The 12818-nt window shown below is 38.9% G+C and overlaps 1 protein-coding gene across 1 annotated transcript; it reads right to left on the bottom strand.

Moving 5' to 3' along the window:
- Nucleotides 1-1734: 1734 nt before the first annotated feature.
- Nucleotides 1735-11177, bottom strand: LOC116486746 (probable G-protein coupled receptor 141). Its single transcript, XM_032183195.1, has 3 exons — nucleotides 11124-11177; nucleotides 9249-9419; nucleotides 1735-2682 (listed from the first exon to the last, which is right to left on the bottom strand). Exon 3 carries the CDS (start codon nucleotides 2677-2679, stop codon nucleotides 1735-1737), a length of 945 nt encoding a protein of 314 aa, XP_032039086.1. The 5' UTR covers nucleotides 2680-2682; nucleotides 9249-9419; nucleotides 11124-11177.
- Between the last annotated feature and the right edge of the window lie 1641 nt (nucleotides 11178-12818).

Raw genomic sequence — 12818 nt, 5'->3', positions numbered from 1 at the left:
AAAGTCCAGTACTTGCTCTTGTCAAACTTCATATGGCTGGTGAGTACCCATCTTTGCAGTTTGTCAAGATCTTTCAAGATCTGCAAGACCTTTCTACCCTTAAGGGATTCAACAGCTCTTTATAATTTAGTGTCATCTATAAGCTTAACTATTATGCATTAAATTATTTAGCCTAGAGAAAAAGGAGGCTTAGGGGAAGCAACAAGCAATAGTACAAGAGGAAATAGCCTCAATTTGCACCAGTGGAGGTTTAGGTTGGATATTAGGAAAATTTTCTTCACTGAAAGGGTTGTAAATCATTGGAACAGGCTCCTCAGGCATGTAATTGAGTCACCGTCCCTGGAGGCGTTCAAAAGATGTGTAGATGTGTTGTTTAGGGACATAGTTTAGTGCTAGAATTGGCAGTGCTAGGTTAACAGTTGTATTTGACAGTTTCAGAGATCTTTTCCAACCTAAATGATTCTATGATTCTATGTCCTGCATCCAGATCATTTACATAAGCATTGAAGAGAACTGGCCCTAAAATGGAGCCCTGGGGAATCCCTCTAGTGACTGACCACCACCCTGATATAACCCCACTTACTATAACTTTTTGATCCCAATCATGTCTTCTGCTGCAGGGTAAAACTGCTTAACATACTTTTAAACCAAAAATTTATTGCTTTTTTAATGACACATAATTAACTGGCAGTCAGTGAACTACACATTCAAACTGATTCATTCCATGTTTTAAATATCTCTGTAGTTCCTCAATTACTGTTTAATCTGGCTGGTGGTCTACTTTGTTTTAACATAATTATTTTGGGGCAAACACTTTCTCAGTCAGTTTTATCTCAAATTCACATACACTGTAAACTCTCACATCTCCCTCTGTTAATCAGCTGTTGTGATTCAGGCACTTTGTCAAGGGTGGGCCATGTGAGTATCCCCACAAATCTCTTGTGTTATGAACTTCAGTTGTTTCCAACTTTTGTTGTTATATAGCAGTACTCAGTCTCTGACCTGAAAATACTTTCTCATAGTCAAACCTCCTAAGGGATATAGTGGAGCCTGAAGCAGAAAGGAAGACAAGGAAGAAAGAGATGGGATCCTGTCTGATGATTCCTGATGGGAACCATCTTGGACATTGGTCTTTGTTGGGGACAAAAGCAATGAGCATGGCAGTAAGATCATACAGGTACAGCAAGATATATCAATTGTTATTTTATTGCTGTCTGATGAGCAAGAGACGTTGAAGTAGAAAGAAGTAGAAAGAAGTTTCACCAATATTTTATGCTTGCAGGCAATAAATAAGAAATGTATGTGGAAAACAATATAGATCTTTGAATTTCAAAAATGCAGTCCTTAATTCCCTAGAAAAACTTTGTGTGTGTGTGTTTCTACATACTTTGCGAGTTCTCTTAAGTCTCATTCTAGTGCCTCAGATTTCACAAAACTTGATCTAAAAGAAGGAAAATCTATGAGCCATGGGCTCATGCCACTTCTCCCCACTCCTCAAGGTGTATCCACAACTCACTAGGTATCGCTGTGAGGAGATCCCAGAGGCAGACCTCCAGTTTACAAGCTGAGATGTGGGTGGTGGATCACCCCATTTTCTGGGGGGAGGAGATGTGCAGAGCCCTGCATGAGTGTGTTATGTTGTTTCCAGGGCCCACCACGACTTTCTGGGAAGTGGGTTTGCTCCATCTGCTCAGCACCATGCTCCACCAGTCTGCGTGCTGCAGGTGGTTGGTGCTAGCAGCAAGGCAACCTGCTTCGAAGCACAGCCACATTTTGCTTGAAGAGGCGGCTTCCGCTCAGCACAAATGACAGGAGATCCAGGCAGCTGAGCGCAGTCAGACTTAAAAAAACTTCATTGTAGCTTTCTAACTGTTCATAGTCATTCACATGCCGTATGTAGTAGGCCCTAAAGAGATGATAGGGAAGGAAGCAAATTATGATGACACAGATGAAAATCAAGTTTTTCACCTGGGCCCAGAACTCTTGGTGTGACCAGAGGGAGGTGGAGAATTTTCTTGACACTTTTATCAGAATGAAAATCTGCAAGCTCAAGAGAATACAAGTAATACAGGCGACAGCCACAATTACTAGGTAGTTCAGGATTTTCACACTGTCCTGCTGTAGCTCTTTGTGGAACTTAAAGCATGTTTTATTATCATATGTCCCTGAGCGTCCGTACTCCATGCAGAAGAGTGGCACCACAAAGACAATGACGAAGATCCACACGGCAATGCTTGCGGCAATGGCATGCAGCTTCCTATAAAACTCTACCTTATCCTTCCATTGAAAAAAGATCAGCCACCGTATCACCAGCGTAATCACATAGAATAGGAAGGTCAGGTACATGTGGAGGTGCACCATAGCACTCACCATTTTGCAGAATGGCATCTGGAAGACCCACTCCTTGTTGACATAGTAGTGCAGGCGGAAGGGCACTGTGAGGAGAAGGAGACCATGCACCACAACCAGGTTAACGATGGCTGTAGTGGTCACAGACAGAGTGTTCATCTTGACCAGCACAAATGACATTGCAATGGACCCTATCCCACCTCCAGCAAAGGCAACTGAGTAGACAGTAATCAGGATGGCACTCATGGAGTTCGTGTGGGTGAAGGAAGAGGAGGAGCCATTGTTAGCCATATTTTCTTCAGTCATATTCCTGAAATCTTCCTTGTACATATTCTAAAAATGAAAGAATACATAAAGACTGGGTAAGAGTACGAGTGTACAGAGCCCATCTGAAATGCCAGCAGAGCTTTCCATCTGGCTCTTACTCAAGGAGTAAACGTGGATTCTTACACATGGAACAATCTGTAATGGTTATTCAAACATCTCCCAGTCTAGAGAAACCAAGCTGAGAAGGTTGGGAGGAGGAACTGCTGTAGTAATTGAGATGTTACCACACCCTTAAGCATGAATTAGTAGTAGGTGAAAATAAAAGATTCTTAGAGAAATCATGATTTTGTTTTTGAGCTGTGTTCTCAGTTTACTTCTCTTATGATCATTTCCATTGTTCTTCAGCAAACATCAGAGATACTGTTTTAATTCTGCTACTCATTCATCAATTTGTTTATTTGAAGCACAAATCTGCCCTTCCCAGAGCCAGAAAATAACCATATGCTGTTCTATCAAAGCTACAAATTTTGTCTGCTACAGTGTGCTGGGTTTTGCACACATTTCAGTCAATTCCTTCTCCATGGACAGGACATCTGAGTAATGGATTAAATAGCATGGATACTCAGGCTCAGTGGAGATTCTGCTCAGATCCTGCTAGCCTGAGCAGCATGTGCAGTGCTGTCCCGGTGCTCAGGGCCCTTTCACTCTAATGTGTGGGGACAGGGTGTTACAAAATATTAGAAAATGCTAGAAAAGGCCATCTTGGGTTAGTGCAAATGAGCTTTCCTGTCTGGAACTGATGTAGGCTAACTGAAAGTTAGCGAAAAGTTTAATACATATGCCATATGTTTTTAATATAATGCTTCTGCAAAGAGAGATTAAATACAATTTTGATTATTCTAAATGTATTTTCTGTTAGTATTTTTAAGTATTATGATAGTATGTGGGAGAAGAAAAGTTCAGGTGGGGTGTCATACTGAAGCTTGTTTGCATTTATGAAGGTATCAAGAGGATGTCCACGCTACAGTCACAGAAAGAAAGCTGGAAAAAATGAACAATTCTGGGGTCTGTACTATCCTGGTTATACTGCTAATGCAACCTGAAAAATCTCATTTAAAACTGGCTCTAGTATATCTTCCATTTCACCTGTGAATCCTGCAATACAAGGTTTTCTTCCTGGGTGAGTTTTTGAAATCTTTTATTTTAATATGACAATGATATTAACTTCACAAAGTTGTATTTATACCTCTTTGTATGACTGGTATTTCGCCTTGTTTTCATAAATAAGTTGGGAGGGAAAAATGTTATTTAGCATTTCTCTCTCTTGTGGAAAAGAGGAAACACCTGTAACATTTTTATAAACTGTTTTTGCTCACAGTGAGGCATTAATATCTGATATGTCTCATATTTTTATTGTTCTTTAGCAGTATTTCTAGGCATTTGCCACTACAGAAATCAAAATCTCTTTACACTTTGAAAAATCAGTTATTCTCTGTTTATCCTAATGCAACTAAGACTTCAGATATGTTATCGTATTCAACATAAACAGAACTGCCATAGCTTAAGTAGTATATGGTGTTTGTTGGTATATACTGACCTTTTCTGTTTGAAAAAGTCATTCTGAATTTCATGGATAACTAAGTGCAGTGCATTATGAGAAGTAAAATGACATGCAATGAAAGAGCTTCTTCTTAAGGATGCTGCTTATTGGCACATTGCAGTTCTTGCATCAGAAACCATAGAAGTTCCTTCCAGTTTTGTTCTCGTTCCTGAGATGTGTTTGTTTCAGCCTCACACCATGAAAGCCAGAAGTCATTAGCAATAGCTACTCATCGGTTTATCAAGCTGTTAAACTTTAATTTGAAAAGATGTCCCTAAAAAGTGGCATTATCACACTGTTTTAATTTAAAATACATATTTAAAGTTTTAAAAGTGTCACAGCCCTAAAAGCAACAAGCTGCAAATGCAGGTACATGTTAGCAGCCACACAGCAATGATGTGCTTGTAGAGAAAGGACCTCTCGTGGTCACTGTCCAGCAAAGAAACTTGATCTGAGACAGGAAGGAAAAGATACGCAGAAGTCAGATAACTGATATTATCCTCATGTAGTCCTATTAGGTGAACAGCAAGAAACCTATTTGTGTCTACAAAAAAATCAACCTAGACAGTGAAATGCAGGCTTCTGCAGAATTCCACAGTCATTGCTAAGTCCCTTTGTTGTAAGATTCTGCAGGAGATCTCATTTTCCTTAATCTTCAGAAAAAAGTTACCAGCAGATATTATATAGGAAATAAGCTTATCAGCTCGCCACTACTACAGACATCCAACCGAAATGTCATTGTGTGATGATACAGAGTGTTTGACACTCTGGATGACACAGGATGTTTCACAGAGGAGATGCTGCTTTCTGGTAAGATAAGGCTTCCTATTGTGCTGACACTCACATAGCTACAGCCCACTGACCTGCTTTACAACCAACACATTCTTTGGCCAGTATTTCACAGAATCACAGAATCATTTAGGTTGGAAGAGACCTCCAAGATCACCTAGTCCAGCCTCTGACCTAATACTAAGTCCCCACTAAACCATATCACTAAGCTCTACATCTAAACGTCTTCAAAATACCTCCAGGGATGGTGACTCAACCACTTCCCTGGGCAGCCCATTCCAATGCCTCACAAACCTCTCAGTAAAGAAGTTCTTCCTATTATCCAACCTAAACCTCCCCTGGTGCAACTTTACTCCGTTCCCCCTCGAACTGTCACCAGGCACATGGGAGAATAGACCAACCCCCACCTCTCTACAGCCTCCTCTAAGGTACCTGCGGAGTGCAATAAGGTCGCCCCTGAGCCTCCTCTGCTGCAGGCTGAACAAGCCCAGCTCCCTCAGCCACTCCGCATAGGACTCGTTCTCCAGACCCCTCACCAGCTTTGTTGCCCTTCTCTGGACTCACTCGAGCACCTCAATGTCCTTCTTGTTGTGAGGGGCCCAAAACTGAACACAGTACTCGAGGTGCGGCCTCACCAGAGCTGAGTACAGGGGGACAATCACTTCCCTAGCCCTGCTGGCCACACTGTTTCTTATGGAAGCCGGGATGCAGTTGGCCTTCTTGGCCACCTGAGCACACTGCTGGCTCATATTCAGCCAACTATCCACCAATACTCCCAGGTCCTTCTCCACCTGGCAGCTTTCCAAACACTCATCTCCCAGCCTGTAGCTCTGCTTGGGGTTTTCTCCTCCAAATGTCTGTGCCTTCCTATCCCCTCCCCCTCTAACCACAGCCAGTTCAGTGATATTGCTCAAGTTTTGGAGCAAGGTTTGGTCTTCCTGTGCATGAAGTCTCTCGGTTAATTTCTGTTGTGCTTTGACCAGTAATGAGGGGCGACCACTTTATTTGAATGCCATAGCGGTTATAGAGACATCTACTGGTGCCAAGGGCACAGAGGCATTGCCAAAATAGCTACATTTTAATTTGACAAAGGAGTTAAACTGCCAAGAGGCTAGATGCTGGGTACTTTCAGAAATATGATCAGCCAAAAGATTCATGTGTATTCAAGATCCATCCGTTTTCAGGGCAGATAATGCCACTACTTTCATTTCCTGTTACTTTCTGCACAGCACAGCCCACAGAACTTCCTTGGCCTACCCTGGTCACACAGAGTATGTCATTTACAAATATGACTCAGTCTGTCAACATTTTCCCAGCAAAAGCATATTTCTTCTGACCTTTAGGAAATCATTTCTCTTTTATCCTACTGTCAATTATCCTACTGTTTTAAAATAATTATGGGCAAACTATATTTCCAGACAGAATTTGTACCAGTTCAACTTCCAGATATCATACAAGCTTATGATTTTTCCTTCGGATTCAAAAACCTTTCTCAAGTTTTGCTTTTTTTTTTTTTTTTTTCTCATTATTTAGTAGTTTTTTCATGTTTAGATTTTTTTTAAATAGATACTTAGAGAAAAGTAGAGGTGAGAGATAGCTATCTTCTCTTTGTCTCAGTCATACTTGTGGCTCCTCCCTGAAATCCTCCATGCCATCAACATCATTCTCCTATTGTTTTCTTCTTATATGAACAACTTTGCATTTCAAAGTACTAAAATGCTTCTGACTTATTAATCCAAATCAGTCTGTCACTGATTTGTCCTTTTCACTGCTCAATGTTTTCCCAAGCAGGTTCATCAGTCACCATTATGTTACATCAACATTATATCAGCATATCCAAAAATAAATAAATTAATCACATTTGTCAAAAATGATGATACTTCTACAACCTCTGCCAAACAGTGAGCTCTACTGTCTGTATAACAAGTGTCTGCAAAATTTATCCCCCTGTATATCTGCTGAGGGACTGTCAGGCTTCACACAGATTTTCATGTGTTCTGACAGTTGGGTTCTGCATAAGAAGCATTTACAGCCTGCATGCAGCCAACTGAGAAGTTTCATTTGAATTTCCAGGGGGAAAAAATTCAATTCAAATGAAAGATTTCTATTTTTGACAGACTTAATAAAATGGAAAAAAGAATGTTTGTCAAAACTGACATCTCTGCATCAAAGTAAACTACATTGGTAGCAGTACAAAAGACAAATATTTAACAAAAACCCATTTAAAATGTGCATTTGTTTCATAAACATCATCATTTAGTCTCAGAGCTGCTTTCTGTTGAGCATTGTAATTGCTTTTCAATTTACTCTCATTCTATGCCATGTTATGGTAATGTATGCAATGCCACTAGAATAATTGCAGTATTCTCTTGATTTCAAAATTACTACACACACCTGAATTTTGAAGTATAAATGTCTGCTTAAAGTAAAACATAATATATTTAAATATGAAACGTATATTTACCCTGTATTTAGATACTGATTTTTTTTCAAACAACATTTAGTGATTCCTCTAACTCATTTACTTATGTCCTGTAACTGTGTCATCAGATTGGTATTATAAAACTACTTTTTAGTCTCTTGAAGAATGAATGGGATGAAAAACCTATGTTGAGTCCTCTTTTGTTTGATATTTTCACTGTTTTTACACAAAAATGGAAACCATGGAACCTTCCTAATGATTTACTATTCAAGCTGTATCATACTGAAGAGAACAAATGTAACCTTCTGGTCTTCATAGGTATTGGATGATACCAAACACATGCTCAAAGATGGATGAAAACCAAAAGAATTAACTCCTGCTTTTAGGAGGCAGTGCAGAGCTACAGGATAGCATTACAAAAAAGGTTGAAGCAATGTCTTCCTGTACTAGGAAATTACAAACATAAATGATGAAAATAGTTGTGCAGGACAGCTTTAGAAGGAGTTCATAACAAACCAACTAGAAAAATTGATACTTTTTTTGAAGATGCAAACCCATTTTAACAGCATTGCAAACCAAGTCTTTTGTTCATTCTGTGTATACATACACATTAGAGTTTCTCTCCACTCTTCAAGTGTTATTTACTCAGCTCTTCACTTCATGTAAGCTCAAAGAACAAAAAGGAAAACACCCGCTATTTTATAGTGCCATTGCCTTGCTTCTTTCTTTGAACCCATGACAAAGCAACAACCGTAGGCCTTCAGCTATGGGAGGGCAGGGCTGTCCATAAGCACGCAACCTCAGGAAGATTTTGGTTGCATTCCTTGTGAAGGAAGAAAGGGGAGAAGAAATGCTCCCTTGGCTGTTACTATCCTTGCATGTTACTATCCCCTACCCATCATCCGATACCATATCAGAACAGGTCTTTGGAGAATTTAACACAAGATCTCCTAATTTACAGCAATTTCTTAGACTTTGGAAGTCTTCAAAGCTTCCCATTTCTGAGCAGCTATATTCTGCTGCTTAAAATAATCAAGTCTACACACATACATAAGCCTCACAGACCACAGAGATGCTTGTTTGGAAGGTTATTGCCCAGGGTAGAAGGGATTATTTGAAAAAATGTTTTGATAACCCAGGAGTACAGGAGCAAAATATGATCTATATTGCACCTGACAAAGTGTGGATTAACCATATCTATGGATATGGTTAAAGTCTAGACATCACAGTGAAAACAGTGAAACAAAGTGCATGCTATAGCCCAGCACCTTTTCTCCACCCTTCTGTCTGCCAAGACTGTAGTTTGGCATCTGGATCTCTTGGGACTTGGTGATACTGCAACACCTGAGCAGTGCTGGCAAAATGAAACTAGGAGATTTTAGTAAATAAATATTAGCCATGTCAGCATTGAGAACTCATTGGAAGTGGTGGTTATTGTGTGGTGCATATAGTAAAAGATGACTTACTGCAGGACTGAATCTCTGTTATGAGTCTGTGCAAGGACAATTTTATCCTCCTGCAGGCTTTACTCATTTCTGCCAGGACACAGTTATATTTGAGTACAATACTTTTGAAAGCAAGGGTATTAACATTCAATGTTTAGATATAGTCTTACATAAGAACATTTTAACTGACTACATCCTATTGCTTCACATTTTGTTAAAAAACACAAGGGACATACTGTTCTGTGGTACTTCACAACAGGTTGCTATGTGTTGGAGACCATCTTTTTGCATTTCACAATTCTAACAGTGGTTAACAGTAAAAGAGATATTGAGTTAATATTAAAAAGTGACAAAAACAATAATACTTAGCTCTTACCTAGTATCTTTCTTCAGTTGATCTCAAAGCTCTGTTAAAAGGCATACCTACCATTCTCCCCATGCTACAGCTGAAAAGTTGAAGCATCTCTGGCAATGCCAGATATCCTTAAATCAAGTCCTCTGCTTTCTCAGGTTAGTCATGATGTCTTGGGTTCTTGTAGGTCTTGTTCTAGAAAAAAATACAGGCCAATTAATAGTGGTAAGAAAGCAAAAATATCTCAAAAATTTGTAGGTAGCATCTTAATGATTCTTTTTGGATGTTATATAATATTGTTGATAAATATAGTAAGTTGATGCATACAATATGTTTATACAGTTATATATTATTGCTGATACATAACAGTGTTGGTTTCCTAAGTGGTCATCACAAACGGGAATTTCTGTGTTGAGTTCTTTCCATATGTTTGCATTCTGCAAAAAAATTACAGTTCTTTTCCTAAATCAAACTGAAAATAAATATGAAATACCAGTTTGCTCTGGGACAGACATCCTTATTATCTTTGTTTGTCTCTAAGCTGAAGTTAGTGTCAAGTTATAGATAGATATAAAAAGCTTAATTCACATAATTGCAATTCATTTTCCTTGCTAGATTTGATGTAATTTTGTCCAAGATTTAGCAATAGTGTCTCTGGAATATGTTTCTCTAACTGTGATTCAGAGAATAGAATTCAGACTGCTACGTTTAGATTTTCACCAGTAACATACTAAGCTGGTGACAGATCAGCTGAATTTAAACACAGGTGCTGGAAATGTACATATTTCATAAGTCTTGAGTAATTTTGGAGGGTTTGAGCAATAACCCAAAATCTTAAAGAAGAATGACAAACAGCATGTTTGCATAGTCCCATTATATCACCTATATGAGACCTTCACCTAGTTTAAATTTGCATTATAGCAACAGTTTTGTGTGTCAAGGCTGCTTAATAATAGTTGAGAACCTGTCCCAGTTTTCAAGGACTACTTGTTCTGAGATCGGAGTAGCATCAAGACTCCTTTACTCTGAATTATGTGAAAGGTCCTTGAGAAATGAAAACTATGTCTTTTATGCTCAGACATAATACATACTGTCAGTGATTTTTTCATCTGTTCTGAACTTGGAGATGTACATAGAATAACCATGGCAACACAGATGTTTTGATTTTCTGCATTTATTGTGCCAGAACTCAAGGATTTGAAGTGCTAATTTAGAAGTGGAACAAAATATTATTTTATAAATATATTAGTTTCAAAATATTATCCAAAATGCTGGTATAAATCAACTTTGCTGGACAATTGATCAGACTTCTGCTAGCTAAAAGCGTCTTTAGAAATAGCAAATTATAATGCTTTCTTTTACATTGGCGTAGCTCCCTTGCATTCATGGAAGAAACAGGTCTTCAATACTTGGTTTCTAGCCTCCTTTGTCTCTGTATGTATTCAAAGCCAGCACTTCACCTTCTGTTACATTAATAAATATAAACCTGCTTATATCAACTGAGGCATAGTCCCGTAGTGGTTTACTAGTCCTATAATAAGCCACGAGCCTGACTGTCATCTCTAACATATAATTTAAATACAGCCCAGTTCCACTTTTACTGATGGCACCTCTGATGGAGTCTGGTGGGACAGCAGATCAAGGCCCTGCTTTTTCAATTTTCCCTTTGATTTATGTCTGAATATAAATCAGCCAACTACAACATGAAGACAGTTTCCTCTGAAACCACCTTCCAAAATCCCACAGTAGAGAGATCAGGGAGTTGGTCAGATAAAACAAAGTTCAATTTCTTGATAGCTGATCTGATTTTGATCTAACTTCTCTCATGAGCTGGGGAACATACATACATACATTGCCATGTATGTTTGACTGTTGAAGAGCTGGTTTTGATAAATGTACCTGTGGACTGACAAACACCAAGCATGGTCCTACTCCTCACACCTTTTCGTAGGATGGAGTCAGAGCAGTGTCCTCAAGCAAGGGCAGTGTCTGCTTCCTAGGAAAAAGGATGAAACACAGGGAGAGCATCTTCTGCTACATTCTGTTTCCCTTACTCAAAGCCCAGACCTCAGATCCCGTCCCAGTGCCAGCTATGGACCAGGTCCTAGTTTGTAAGGCTGTTTGAATCAGTCATGAAGTTGTAATTGTGACAGGTTAATTGTAATTTATCAGTAAGCAAAAGATCAGCTGTTAATATGAATAGCTGAAAGTTAATACGTAGTTAGAATGAGTAACTTTTAGTTGTTACTAAAAAAGTTATATTTTTGACTCATATTTCTAAAGGGCCTTACTATTTGAAGCACCTGCATAGAAAGGTAATAATTATCCATGAAAGGAGAAATGTTCAGTATCAGTATCAGCCAGAAACATTTTATGGATAATAGGTTTCTTAAAATGTCTCTATCTGGGTTCTGAAGTGGTTGTGATTTACAGCTGTCACCCAGGTGGTGTAAAGCATCCTACAAGAGAGAAATACTGCCTGTGACACATCTGAAAGAACATTTTGCAAAACGTATAGGGAGAAAAATGTGACTTGTAATTCCTCATTTCACACATCTTTGCACAGCAGAGATATAAATTCAAGCTCCTCTGAAAAGTGGAAATATATCTGGAGGCCTCCTCCTAGTTCCCTTTTCTAACTTAGAAACAAAACAAAACAAAACATTTTGCAATTTACTATCCCTGGGCATTGTTACTCAAAAGAAATCCACTTTAAAATACCTGAGCCAGAGTGATGTAAATAAAGGCTGTTTCCCCCTCTGTCTGTATCACTACCTTTCCCTTCTTTACAAGCAACAACATTCACCTCATTCCTTGTTGAAGAACAGTGTATCAATGAAACTGCCTCTGATTTCTATTAAGATCTTTCCCTAACCCAAATCTTTCAGTAGAGGAGTACTGCAAACAAACAAACAAACAAACAAAACCCTAAATCCACATAAAAATCTGTTGCACTTCTTCTTTAATAGGGGGAGGGGGTGTGTGAATCTTGAATCTAGAAAACGACTGTTCTAAAGCTAATAATTTGCCTTATTTTCTCCTTACATGCTTATGCTTTCTGATGGCATGCTGCTTTGGCCTCAGTGTTTATTACTGAAGATATGAGCCATCAGAACCACATGCAAAAGCTATCTGTGCAGACTTCAGTCTAAAGGGACCTTTTGAGAAGGTATCTTCTTTATTTTTAACAACGACACGTTTCCAGCAGTCTGTCACCAGCTTTAATATTATCTTGTACTGCAGGATTTTACTAGTTCGCATCTCTGGCTTGTCAGTAGTTTTTTTCTGGAGATATGCCTTTCATCAGTAAACCAGCACAGCTACTCATTTGTTATCAGAGCTTGTTCTCACCAGGATGAAAAAAAAATGGAGGGAGGAGCTGATTGACAAGGAGATGCATTGCTCCTGCCATAAGGATGGCATTAAACTGCAGAGAATGAAATCATATATGCACTACTGTGCAAATTGTATGTGTATATATACTCTTCTGAGAAGAAAAAGACACTCCCTTCACCTGAAAAGACAGTGCTCATCCTAAAATTTGTTTGAACTATGTGCTAGCCTCTCACTAACTGCCTAATGAGGCAGGTAGCA

Source organism: Aythya fuligula, chromosome 2 (genome assembly GCF_009819795.1).
Source record: "Aythya fuligula isolate bAytFul2 chromosome 2, bAytFul2.pri, whole genome shotgun sequence".
NCBI classification, from domain to species: Eukaryota; Metazoa; Chordata; class Aves; order Anseriformes; family Anatidae; genus Aythya; species Aythya fuligula.
Note: the sequence above shows the minus strand (reverse complement) of the source record. Positions and strands in the feature narration are given on the sequence as shown.

Excerpts from the sequence above, each read along its gene's own strand:
- LOC116486746 (XM_032183195.1), bottom strand. The coding sequence starts at position 2,679 with ATGTACAAGGAAGATTTCAGGAATATGACTGAAGAAAATATGGCTAAC.